At 37.3% G+C, this 13,406-nt stretch overlaps 1 protein-coding gene and 1 long non-coding RNA gene across 3 annotated transcripts in view; both read right to left on the bottom strand.

Annotated features, from left to right (window-relative positions):
• LOC106768681 (DNA topoisomerase 1) overlaps positions 1 to 2,862 on the bottom strand; it is a 47,517-nt gene extending 44,655 nt beyond the window's left edge. The window contains exons 1-3 of one of the 2 annotated variants that reach the window (XM_014653947.2): positions 2,611 to 2,862; positions 1,996 to 2,499; positions 598 to 962 (exon numbers count right to left, since the gene is read on the bottom strand). In XM_014653947.2, the coding sequence (XP_014509433.1) occupies positions 598 to 962; positions 1,996 to 2,499; positions 2,611 to 2,691 (950 nt within the window). In that variant the 5' untranslated portion in view covers positions 2,692 to 2,862. Of the gene's footprint in view, positions 1 to 597; positions 963 to 1,995; positions 2,506 to 2,610 lie in introns of both variants that reach the window. The other variant, XM_014653946.2, reaches the window with a different exon arrangement.
• A 1,543-nt stretch (positions 2,863 to 4,405) lies between these two features.
• LOC111242040 lies at positions 4,406 to 6,905 on the bottom strand. The gene is made up of 2 exons (XR_002668530.1): positions 4,966 to 6,905; positions 4,406 to 4,847 (listed from the first exon to the last, which is right to left on the bottom strand). It is a non-coding gene; the product is annotated as an uncharacterized LOC111242040 (long non-coding RNA).
• Between the last annotated feature and the right edge of the window lie 6,501 nt (positions 6,906 to 13,406).

Below are 13,406 nucleotides of genomic sequence, written 5' to 3'. Positions count from 1 at the left end.
TTACTGACTTTTGAATTGTATTTGTCATTATTATCTTGAAATCCTCCTGCCTATAAATTGAAATATTGCAAATGCCAGGTGACTTAACAACAGAAGCCAATTTAGAAAATAATCTTCATTTCTTATTTTTCACAATGATTAGGCCTTTCTAAGAATGTTTTCTAAAAATACAATGATGATATTAAACCAATATAAATCAGTAATATTAAATAAAAAAAATCAAACTAATAAAATCTAGGCAATGTATAACAATGATTATTTTACTCAAGATGTGTTGTGCCCGTATCTTTATTTAAAAAGAAAAACTGTCCTATTTATATATTATATTGTACCCAATGCACATACCCACACCCACTACCATGCAGCACAGTCAACATATGCATTAAAAGATGGAATGGAAACAAACCACAAGTAATAATGACAAATCTGCATTACTCTAGTAACATCTTATTGAAAAGACACCAAGATTAGCTCCAGAAAGATTTTGCTAAACTGTAACACCAAAACACACACCCCAACAAAATCTCCATTATACCAGTATAACCCTCCACCGCTGCCAAAAGTAAAAGCAAGTGGGATGAGGGATGGGAAATGTACCCGCTCAAAGCAACCTTGATGCTCTTCAGATGAGTCCAGGCAGGTGCCGGAACCTCCCACACCATGCTAAAATCTTCATCAGGTCGAACTGACCCAGACCTAGCAGCCAAGTCTCTCACATGACCATAGCTTGGCAAGACTTCATACATATCACCAAGGTATCCCTTAATAACCTTTGCCTTTGTTACAGACTCCACAACCACCACAGACTTTCCAGAGGGAGGATACAATGGCTTGGGTGTAAAATTCAACAGTGGTTTCGCCTCTTCAATCAGAGTAGAATTCCCATTTTGCTTCTTCAACTCATCCTTCACAGAGGCAGAATTATCCACTATTTTTTCAATTGCACTGTCAACTGAACTTTTCTGATAACCACAGTATCAGTGTCATTCTTGGAAGTACAAACACAGGACAAAAACATGATATACAAAATCATCTAAAACTAACAAAAAAACATAAATCACGAGAAATAATGTTTCAAAAGTAAGCACCGGTCACAGACATAATAAATACTAAAACCTATCGAAATTATTATAGTGTTTTGATTTGTATTGGTACAAAACAAAATTATAAACAATCTATGTATAACAATACAACAAAAAGTATTAAAAGTAGACCATGCAGTAAATTCCTAAGACAATGAATATAAGAAAATAAACAAGTAAAATGTATTAAGTTTCTTCAAAGGGCTAAAATTAACTTATAATTTTAACTTCTACAAGAGCTTTCTGATTTAAGATCTCAAAAGCTACTAATTTTAACGTAAGCATTAGCCACAACACAATAAATTAAATGGTATAAGATCAAGGTTCAATTGGATAAACTTTTTTTATAAGCACTTACAAAGAAGAAAAATAAATAAAGCAAGTTCGTGCCATAAATTAAAATAAACTTATGCACGAGTCAAAATCCGTTTTATCAATAAACCTATCTCGTTTTCCCTTTCCTATTTTCTTCTCCTGCGAACGTCAATGCCATTACTTCAATAACGTGCATTACTGTTTTCTTATGTGAAAACTAGTAGCTAACTACCCATTACGAACCTTTGAAACCTTCTCCTAAGATATCAGGTATAAAATGAAATAAGTTTCTCGTATTTCTCATATAATATAAAACCAACTAATACGCTTCAGCTTCAATAAAAGCTCTCGCATGTAACTTCTCCATTTATTTTAAGTTATACAAAAACTAATTTAAATTTACAAAAATAAAACTTCATTCATTTTATCTTTTTATTCAACTCCATAAGTTAATTACAGCTTATATTTAATTTAGTTTTTCTTTTGATTTTCTTCTTATGTAAGTACACTTCTGTCGGTGTCAATACTGACATTACTTCAGTAGCGCTTCAGTAGCAGGTATCGTTATTTCCTTAATTGAAATGGTTCGATTGCTAACCTTGGAAACCTTCTTCCTCTTCAATTTGGTAGATTTTCCAGAAACTTCTGCAACACACTCCTCATGCTCCGAATTGCTGGCAGCAGACACCTTCTTTTTCGGCGAAGGCTTCTTCTTCTTCACGCTTTTCTTCTTTGCAGTTTTCGCAACCTCTTCTTTTCCACTCGCAGCGTCGCTTACTACGCTCCCGTCCTTCTCCTTTCCACGAACGACGGCAGCCTTCACCCGTTTCCCCTGATTCCCACCATCCGCCACGCGCGTGGAGAACCCCTTCGAGAAGAGCCCGTGGTCAAACGGCGTCGTGCAGTTCGCGGCGAACGGAAAACCAAAATAGTCACCAAACAACGTCATGGACTTCACTGCGAAAGAACGAGCGGGGCTCCTCTTCGCGGTCACGCTGCGAGGGAATAGTAGACACGTTCGACGACATTGGAAGGTGGTGCCGGTGATGACCGATGAGGCGTGTGGTGAGAACGCGTTTATGGGAGGCTGCAGCGCCCTGAACTGCAACTGCGATGCGACGCCCAACCAAAACACAATCACGTTATTGCCGCGATAACAAGATAAATTGAAAAAAAAAAAATAGAAAATTAAGGTGATAAGAGAGGGAGTGACCATGAAGTGACGAAGGGAGAGAGTGTGACAGGAAGGAACTGAGGTTGAGGTGGAGAAGAAGGTTCTGTGAAGTTGAATCATTGTAGTGTTGTGTTCATTTCATAGACGGTTATGAGTGAACTGAGGGTTTTGTTATCAGAGGAAGAGGGTTTAAGAGTAACGGCAAAATAAATGGCGCTGCCTCTGCTAGTGATAAAAGCTGCCTTGGTTCTCGATACGTATATGGAAGGAGACTAACGGGCTGGGCCATGCTTTTCCTAATATGGGCAATTGCTTCCTCCACTCTCATTCTTTCTTATGCAACCCCTAACTTTAAAATACCGTTTTTACACTTATAAAAAGTTATTAAAATAAAGTTAATTTAAATGGTGTTCTTCTCCTTCCTTCCAAGACTACCTTCGTCTGGTCAGTGCATTTATCTTCTTTTTGGTTATTATTTTTTCTCTACTTTTCTTTTTTAGAAAGTAAGAAAGTGTTAAAAATAAAGTAAAACACAAATAATTAAACTTTTTAATTCAGTGTAATTATTTTCAAAAATCTTTGATCAAATACAAATAATAAAAACTAAATATAAAATATAATTGACTCAAAATAAAAAAAAAAAAAACTACTTCATTTTATATTAACAAAATAAAATAATACTGCACCTAAATAAATGAAAAATCAAAACTACATATTCATATTTTATCTCTATCAAAATAATACTAAATATTACCAGATCCAAACTAATAAAATAAAATTCAAACAAAATTATTAATAAATCTCTAAAATTTAAGTTTATCCTAATAAACCTTCCCCATAAACTTAAATTTTTCATCATTTATTTGGCTTTCCATGTATATCACCCCACACCGGACTCGCTTCTTTCAATCATATCTGGATTCTTCATTTTATTCATGTTGGTCGTGTTGTCTTTCACCTTAATTAAACTTTCTAATGCTTTGGACATCTTGTTATTTGTTTTACCCAACTTTTCAGTAACCTCGACCAACTTGTTTTTGACTTTTGGCAATTTCTCAATAATCTTGACTAACCTCTTAGCGACGTTAGCCAACTTCTTCATCTGGTCCAAAATTTTACTCATCAAATTTTTTGCTTAGTATCTAAACTTCTCATTCCTTGGTTCTTCTCAACATCTTCATCTTCATCTTTTCCATTTTCATCTGGTTCAAGAACATTAGATGTTTCCTCCTCCTTGTCAACAACCACCTTCTTCAATTCTTCAAGCTCATTATCTTTATCCAGAAGCCTCCCTATCTGCTAAATCTCTTTAACTTTTTGTTTGAGTTTCTTCTTCAGGTTTACCTTCCCCACATTTGTCGCACCATTTACTGAGATCATTTCATCCATTGTTGGGACTAAGATCATCAGATTCTCTCTTTAGTTTTTTCTTCCTCAGTTCATGAGCCTTTAACGACTCAACTAACTCTTCCATAGTAAGAGTTGATAGAACATTTGTCTCTTCAATAGTGACTACGATACTTTCAAAATCATTTGTCATATTTCTCAAGATCTTTTCTGCAACCCAGTTAGGAGGCACCTCTTGTCAATACCTAATTCCGGGTAGTCAATTAAAATGTCTAGAGTCAAGAAGAAATAATAATAAGAAGCAAGGTCCAATTTCATTTAAGATTATTGTTTTTATTTATTTATTTATTTATTTATTTTTTTCTTTCTTCTTCGTTTATTTTTATATGCTGCCTTTATTTTTGTTATTTTTTTCTTATTTATTTATTTTATCCATTTTTGTTTGTTATGTTTTTAATTTTAATTTTCTTTCGTTTTAAAGTTTAAATTCAAAAGAAAAGTGAAGTCGTTCTTAGATATAGGTTAAAACATTATTGTACAGACAAAACTAAAAAATAAATAACCAAAAATAAAATGAAAAAAACAAAACAAGAAAAGAAAAAGGGACATTAGTCGACCGGCCTTTTTAGGAATGGCAGTATTGTGTTTCACCCGTCTTCAGCCTAGGCAAACACCAGTCGGGCTTTCTGCAAGCCTTTTCATGCTACTCGGTCCCTCCTGCTACCCTCCTGCTGTTGCCAAAATCTTCTTTGTGCAGAGCCGCAATCTTACATCGAAGAGGATTGGAAATTTGAATCCCTTTGACTACTTAACCCAACTTAAACGCAAAAAGGAAAAAGGGGACAAGGGGATATGCCTATGCCTGTGTGATTCAGGACGGAGAAGATGATAGCTGAGACAGTGAGAGGGATCGGTTTTGACCACGCTGTCTGAGAAAAGAGAGGAGGAGAGCATTTTTCATGTACGATAACACCAGATATCAAAAAGGATAACAAAAAGGACCCAGCATTAGGAAAAAAAAGACTTGGCGATCGACCCACTACTTACTCAAGAACGGACTCCCTTGGCTCCTGGGACCCGCGACCACTCCAACCAGATTTCCCTTTCACTCCCAATTGTTCATCGGCAATATCTCATTACCATAAGAGAAGCAGAGGATTCAGTTTCAAGCATCTCACCAACGGAACTTGAGCATTGGAAACCCATCACCATTTACCTATCACCTCAATCTGGGAGGAAGATACCTCACAGCCAAGGAAGAGGAGGACCATTTGCCTTCACCTGAGAGAGTTCTATTGAAGCTACGGAGGTAAGTTGCTCTGTCTAAGCTCCTCGGATTTGGTCCTATGTGAATGTATGTTCCCTGTTTACATGCCGTGCCTGAATATGAATGACTGTTGCTTGGTTAATAAAATAGTTGTGTTCTCTGTATGGCATTATCGTTTATTCAATTACCTGCGACATTCATTATGTATTGCTAACAGTAGAGGCTAAGTATATATCCCCTAACATCAAAAGTTCAATACCTGTTAGCACCCAGAAACCCCACAAATACCACCGGGACTAAAATCCCACAGCCCATCTTTTATCCGGAAACCAACTCACCGAATATCTCTCACCATCCCAAGCTTTGTTCTTTTTCACCTATGTTTGAAGCCAACAGTTGAGCAAGAAAAGAAAGCTAACCCAACCTGTTTAAGCGCAACAATAACGCCATAACAGAAACCCAAGGCACCCAAACAAGCCACAGAAAACAGAACCAATCACTAAGAACCAAGATTGATTGCCAGCACCCAAACACAAGCTTGTATTCAACTAACACAATCAAAGCCAAAACATACCCCCTATTCTTCATCCTAGTTTCGAATTCGTTCATCACCATTCAAACCAACAACCAGTAACAGGATCCAAATCCCCACGCCTCTGTCCATCCCTAATCACTAACAATGAGCTTGAACCATTAAACTGCGTATTCACCAAAAATAAAAAAAGGAAAAAGAAAGAGAACGAAACGGTGTCTTCATCTTCACCGGCAGAGCAACCCACTGAAGCTTCTGGAACGACCGAGAGAGGCTTACCCAACGGAGGTCCTGATCGAGACGGAGGATGACCCAGCTGGTGGCTTGCGGTGGCCGGTTTTGGTTGGCAGTGGAGGAGGGTTGACGCGACGTCCGGCGGCGACCTGTGCTGCCGGTGGCGTCCTGGCGCGATACGACCAGGATCGCTCAAGCCGTGGAGGAGCACGTTGCTTCTCTGTCGCGTGAAGAGAGGGCGGAGACGTCGCCACCGGTAGCGGCTCCTGGGTGAGGGTCGATGTTGCCGGCGACGCTAGGGCTGGCCGGATGGCGATGGTCGGTTCGCGGTGGTGGAGACGGCGGTACAGCCATGGCAGGGGCGAGCTTCCTTGGATCCTCGAAGGAGACCCTAGGTCTCTGGAGAGCTTAGCTTCACCTCAGCTTCTTTGGGAGAGGAAGGAAACCCTGATCTTGGAGTGGAATGCAAATGAAAAAAAACTTAGAACCCCTAATGTTTTGACTTGGGTTGAAGACCTTGGGCTTGCCTGGACTGGAGTTTCTTCCCTACATCCCTCGTTTTCCTATCACACCCACGCCCCCACTTCTGTAAAAAGAAAAAAAAAACAAAATAAGAGCTTTGGGCCAAGCTAGTGGGCCGCATGTTTTTCCTGTCGCCACACACAACTCCCATCCACACCCCTCTTGTTTGGGCTGAACCTTTTCTGCCCGCCACCACTTTTCTACCAACACACCCCTAAATCAGGCCCAGGTCTTGCCAAACAAAAAACTTAATTAAAAAAAAAACGTTTTTGCACCCCCTCGTTCTGTTGGATCGCACCCCATCCTCCTTGGGCTTAAGCCCATTCGAATTTCCACCTTGCAGCCCCCCTATTTGCATATTCATACCCCTTTTCACTTGGGCTTAGGCCCAATCTGCTATTAGAATTAAATTAGGTTTTACACACCCTCTTTTTATTTAAGCACCTCCACAGTTTTTTTTTTTGTTTTCTTATTTCACTTTTTATCTTGTTTTTTTGTTTTTGTTTTTTTTATTTCTTTATTTATTTATTATTATTATTTTTATTTTATTTTATTTTATTTTTTTTATTATTTTTATTATTTTTTTTTATTTTTAATTTTTATTTGTACTCTCATTTATTTATTTATCTTGTTATTTAGTTGTTTTCCTTTTTTTGTTTTAACTAGCCATTTACTTTTTGGATATATAAATGCTAAAAATCAACAAAAAATTACATTAAAAGGTTTAAGCACAAGTGCGACCATTCTGTCTGTCTTGTGCTAAAAACCTTTTCTATCCCCTTTTAAAAAATCATAAATCATTTTAAGAGGTTTAAGCGCAAGTGCGACCATTCTGTCTGCCTCGTGCTAAAAACCATCTTCTTCCTCTTTAAAAAAAATCAACCAAAAAAAATCGTTTTAAAAGGTTTAAGCAAGTGCGACCATTTTGTCTGCCTTGTGCTAAAAACCTTTTCCTTATTCTTTTAGAAAATCATAAATTATTTTAAGAGGTTTAAGCACAAGTGCGACCATTCAGTCTGCCTCGTGCTAAAAACCTTTTTCGTCCGTTTTAAAAGAAAAAATCATAAATCATTTTAAGAGGTTTAAGCGCAAGTGCGACCATTCTGTCTGCCTCGTGCTAAAAACCTTTTTCTTCCTCTTAAAAAAAATCAACAAAAAAATCGTTTTAAAAGGTTTGAGTACAAGTGCGACCATTCTGTCTGCCTTGTGCTAAAAACCTTTTTCTTCCTTTTTAAAAGAAAAAAAAAATCATAAATTGTCTTTAAGAGGTTTAAGCGCAAGTGCGACCATTCTGTCTGCCTTGTACCAAAAACCTTTTTTTTTTCTTCCTCTCTTAAAAAAATCATAAATTGTTTTAAAGGGTTTAAACACAAGTGCGACCATTCTGTCGGCCTTGTGTTGAAAATCTTTTTCTTCCTCATACAAAAAAAACTCCAGACACAACATCATTTTCCAAATGGTTTCGAAAAGAACTACGTAACCCTGATTTCTCAGTACAACTGAGAATACGTAGGAGCAAGGTCAATCCTTGTCGGGCACAAAAAAAAAATATATTTTGTTTTCTTTAGAGTTTTATTTTTTAGGGGAAATTAAACATTTTGCAAACCACATCAAATTCGCGTATTTGGTTAAAGGTATTGCCTTAAGGCAGGCGTTGTGGGGGTGCTAACACCTGCCCCACACGTAACCGACTCCCGAACCTAATCTTTGGTTTTCGTGGACTGTGTTTTATCATTTTATGGTTTTTCCGTAGTTTTCCAGAATAAACTATGGTGGCGACTCCAAAACCTTTTTCAAACTCGTTTCTTTTTGGATCGTCGTCCCGTCGCGATTTTCCGGTTGTGACACCTCTTCTCCGTGGATTATGAGTTGGTTGACCATCTCCCACACTCGAGCTATAAACTCGACATCTCCCTTCTTTTCATCCATCTCCATATGTTTAAACTCTCTTTTGAGAGTTTGTACTTGGACCTACCTCACGCGGATATCTCCATTGTATGCCACCTCCAGAATTTCCCAGGCTTTTTTTGTTAACTTTGCATCAACTATTTTCTCGAACCCCGATTCATCTACTGCATTATACAGAAAGTACAAAGTCGATATGTCTTTAACTCATGCCTTTTTCAATGCAACAATCTAGATCATTGTTTGATGTTCAACCTCTGCGGGTTCATTGTACCCATCCTCCACTATGTCTCATACATCTTGGGATCTAAGAAGTACTTTTATCTACAAAGACCAATCATTGTAATTGATCTTTTTCGAAAATTGGGACATACTCATTCTGTTGACTACCTTTGTCATCTCTCTCACAAAAGCAATCATTGTTTCCCTCGTGGTGTTTGACTCTCTGCTCTTTTTTTTTTTTCTCTCGGTACTCAAAGCATAAAACTTTGATACCATTTTGTTAAAAAAGTAACACACGCAAATAATTGGACTCTTCAATTCACTATGGTTATTTTCATTAAACCTTGAAAGTCTTTAAATACGTATAAATAGGGCCTTAGGCCAAGTACAAATAATAGAAACTAAAAACAAAATAAAATTGACTCAAAATAAAAACAACTACTTAATCTATCTCTATTTTATATCAACAAAATAAAATAATATTGCACCTAATAAATGGAAAATCAAAACTACCTATCCTTATTTTATCTCTATCAAAATCAAACTAAATATTACCAAACTCAAACTAATAAAATAAGATTCAAACAAAATTGCTAATAAACCCCTAAAATTTAAGTTTATCCCAACACAATGGTCCTTGATTGATGGTCAAGAACTCATAATATGGTCCTTCTGTAGCCCTCGACATCACCAATCGTACCAAACAATCATACTCCACTACCGTCTTATTCTTCATATGTGTCACAACCAACGACAACACCAGTATTGCCACTGTTACCTTGTGCCGCTCAATTGCCTCTATCAAAATAACACTCCCCGCTCTTATCCCACACATCATCACTATGTGCATGGAGAACATGTGAAAGAGGAGAAGCACACACAACACAACGTCCTCTTCATTTAAGCACTGTGAGTTCTATATCTCTATCTTTTATGCCACGCTGGTTATTAAACTCTTGGGCATCAAAATCACCCCCTTTGCTAGCCTTATCATCCCCAATGAAAACGATAGTACCATTATGTTATCCACCGGTACCTTAACCTTTGCAGACGGTCGAGACACCAATGGCAGAAAAATAATATTGGACTCGACCAATGCTTTGTAGAGGGTTGAGAAACCAATGGCAAAAATTTAAAATTGGGGTCAACCAATGCTTTATAGAGGGTCAAGACACCAATAGCAGAAATTTAAAATTGGGCTTGACTAATGCTTTGTAGAGGGCCGAGACACCAATGGCAGAAAAATAAAATTAGGCTTGACCAATGCTTTGCAAAGGGCCAAGACACCAATAGCAAAAAAATTAAATTAGGCTAGACCAATGCTCTGCAGAGGGTCGAGACACCAATGGCAGAAATTTGAAGTTGCTTGGTTGTTTTGATTTTGAAATTTTTGAATTTTGTGATTTTTTGAATGTTTTTTTTTTGTTTTGTTTTTGAAAAAGAAATCAATGAGAAATTTCAAGGAAAGGTCCTGATATAAGGATTTGAGAAACAAGGTTTTAAAACCTTGACATTAATGGAAGACCATCAAGGGTTCACATTGGACCTCTTACTAGAGACATGGCAAAGAAGATTCAAGAAGAAGAAGGATCACCTATCATTTTGCTTCTATGGAAGGTGATTTATAGTAACCCTTCTTCTCTTAACTAAAACATGTTTACTTTGTTTTGTAGAACCTAATAAAACTTGAAGAAGTTGATTGAAACATCCAAGAAGTAGGAGCAAAGGAGGGAATACTATCCAAGAAGTGGAAGCAAAGGAAGGAATGTTGTCGGGTAGCGCTCAACGCCACACTCTACTGCTCAGCGTTGGCGTAGCAGCATGCTTCACGTGAGCAAGCTGACCTAGAGGATGCATGACCTTTGCTGGTTTGAATTGACGCGTCTCTTAGGCATAATTATTTGAATTTTTGGAGGGAATTCGTTCAGAAATGAGGCCTCTCTTCACCTAAAAATAAGAGGGGCCCCCCTTTGTAATGACTCACTTTTGAGCTTAGTGAAATGTTGCATAAACTATTTTCCAGCCCTATTGCTTTTGAGTCAATTCTTCTCTTCACTTTCTCTGCCCTTTCTTCTAGCTTCCTTCCATAGTAGGAAGACTTTCTGAACCGGGAGGAGAATTCACACACTTCTACCACCACAAAAACACCAAAACTCCATCAATCTACATCCATTTATGCTGCACTCCTCTGCATCACAGTTGGCTTACTGTTTGGACCTAGAACTCACGATTTCCAGACCTTAGCAGGTTTCCATCAAGTGGTATCCAGAGCTTAGGTCGTCCATGCACCTATAACTAAGTCTTCTTTCACTTTTTCTACTCCAATTTCATTCTACATGTGTTGTTCTGTTTTTAATCCTTACCAGTCCACTATTTCATTCATTTTAATTCTGTTTTGTGCTTGATTCATTGTTTTCAGTTTTAATTTCGTGTTTGCAGTGTGTAAGCATGTTTGTCTTTCATTTTTAACATATAGATAAACCTTCTTTTGGTTTTTTGGAGCATTCTATTAGCATTTAAAAACCTTTTGAAAGATTTCTATTTAGAAACTAAGGTAAAAGGAAATATAAGGAAACTCTGGCTAGGAAGAACTTGGTTTCTAAGCTTGTTCACTTGTGACTCGCCTCTTCTTCCTGGGAGCTACTTGGAAACATTTTTACCTTTAGAATCTTTGTAGAAATTTTTCACCAAAAACAAAGAAAGTTCGTGAAAATACTTTTCACTCAATACTTGCCAGTTTTTGGAAAAACTGTGAAAACTTTTTCTCATTTGACAAGGATGAGTCAATCTAGTGTGCAAGGAAGTTTGAAACCCAATAGTGAGAGTTCACTAAGAAAGGAATTTGAGCAAAGATTTCAACAAAAGGATAGAGAGATTAGTGAACTCAAAGGAATGATTGAACAACTTTTGGACAATCAAAACAAGAAGAAAGAAAGGTCTTCACAAAGAAGAAGAGAAAACCGAGAGGGCAGACCCTCTCCACCTAGTGAGCTTGAGCAATATAGTAGTCATCACAATGATGACCACTATCAAATACCTCCTAGGAGACATCATAAAGCTAGAGAGCATCACCCAAGGGGACCCAATATTGATCTTCCTTCCTTTCATGGAAGGATGATGTGGAAGAATATCTAGAATGGAAGATGAAAGTTGAGCAATTGTTTGAGTGCCACCAAATAGAGGAAGAAAGGAGAGTAATCATGGCTTCTCTAAGTTTTCAAGGCTATGCCTTACATTGGTGGACAACCTTGGTCAAAGATCTTAGACTAAGACAATTACCTCCCATTAGGTATTGGAATGAGTTAAGATCATCCTTAAGAAGAAGGCATGTCCTAGCCTATTATGATAGGGAGTTAATGGCAAACTCCATAAACTCCAACAAAGGAATATGAGTGTTGAAGAATATAGGCAGAAAATGGAGTTACTCATGTTGAGAGCTGGGATAAGAGAGGAACCAAGGATAACAATTGCTAGGTTCCAAAGTGGACTTAACTATGACATAAGAGATAAGGTTAAACTTGTACCTTAAGATGATCTCAATGAGTTAGTCCAATTTTGTGTGAAGGTAGAACAACAACTCAAGAGGAAAAGCTCCTCCAAGAAGGAGTACCCCACTAGCTCTAAGAAAGAATACAAGAGGGAGGGAAGTCTATCTAAGCCAAGATATGAAGGGCCTAGAGAGAAAGAGAGAGAAAAAGAAAAAGAAAAGGCCAAAGAACCTTCAAGAGAACATAGAAGTAAGGAGACTAAATGCTTTAGATGTGGGGAAAAAGGGAACTATGCAACTGAGTGTCGTAATAGAAGGTCAACTTACATTCTTGAGCATGAGAGTGAAAGTGAGGGTTCTTCATATAGTGAGTCTGAGACATTCACTTTTTAAGAAGAAGCTTTACCTTGTGATGGTGATTTACTCATGGTAAGAAGACTTCTAGAAGGGAAACATGTTGAACTAGAACAATCACAAAGATAGAACCTATTCCACACAAGATGTAAAGTTTTTGAAAATACATGTTCAATGATTATGGATAGTGGCTCTTGTTGCAATTGTTGTAGTTCACGAATGGTAGAAAAGTTAGGCTTAACTACTACTCCTCATCCTAAACCTTATAAACTTCAATGGATCAAAGAGGATGAAGGGATAATAGTTAAAGAACAAGTGAGTGTACCCATTTCCATTGGAAAATATGAAGATCAAATTGTTTGTGATATAGTACCAATGGAAGCTGGGCACATATTACTTTGGAAGGCCTTGGCAATTTGACAAGCAAGCTTTACATGTGGAGTCACCAACAAAATCACCATTCAACACAAGGGAAAGAAGATTGTTTTGTGTCCTCTTACACCGACACAAGTAAGAGAGGACTAAATAATTCTTAAGAAGAAGTTGGATGAAGAAAGAAAAAAGGAAATTAAGAAAGAGAAAAAGGAGAAGAAAATGAGTTTGGTAAACAATGCCTCAACTAAAGAAGTTGTTCAACCTCAAACTTTGAAAGTTTATAAAAATCTTTTGCTTGGACAACCTCATTTTCTCCTCTATTGCAAAGAGGCATTGGTTTCAATAAATTATGAACTTGGTTCTCTACTAAAGGGGTTGTAAAAACTTTTAAAAGAATTTGATGATGTATTTCCTAAAGAGGTACTGATGAAGGTTGAAAAACAGTTATTTTCATATGTCATTTTAGACCAAATTACACCCTTTACAACTTGGAATGAGCTTAGAATCAAGCAAAACTCATTAAATGAGTCTGTAGAGAGTCAAAAGTTGTTTTTAGCGATATTATGCTTGTTTTGCATTGTTTTGTAGCT

Source organism: Vigna radiata, chromosome 7, assembly GCF_000741045.1.
Source record: "Vigna radiata var. radiata cultivar VC1973A chromosome 7, Vradiata_ver6, whole genome shotgun sequence".
Taxonomy (NCBI): domain Eukaryota; kingdom Viridiplantae; phylum Streptophyta; class Magnoliopsida; order Fabales; family Fabaceae; genus Vigna; species Vigna radiata.
Note: the sequence above shows the minus strand (reverse complement) of the source record. Positions and strands in the feature narration are given on the sequence as shown.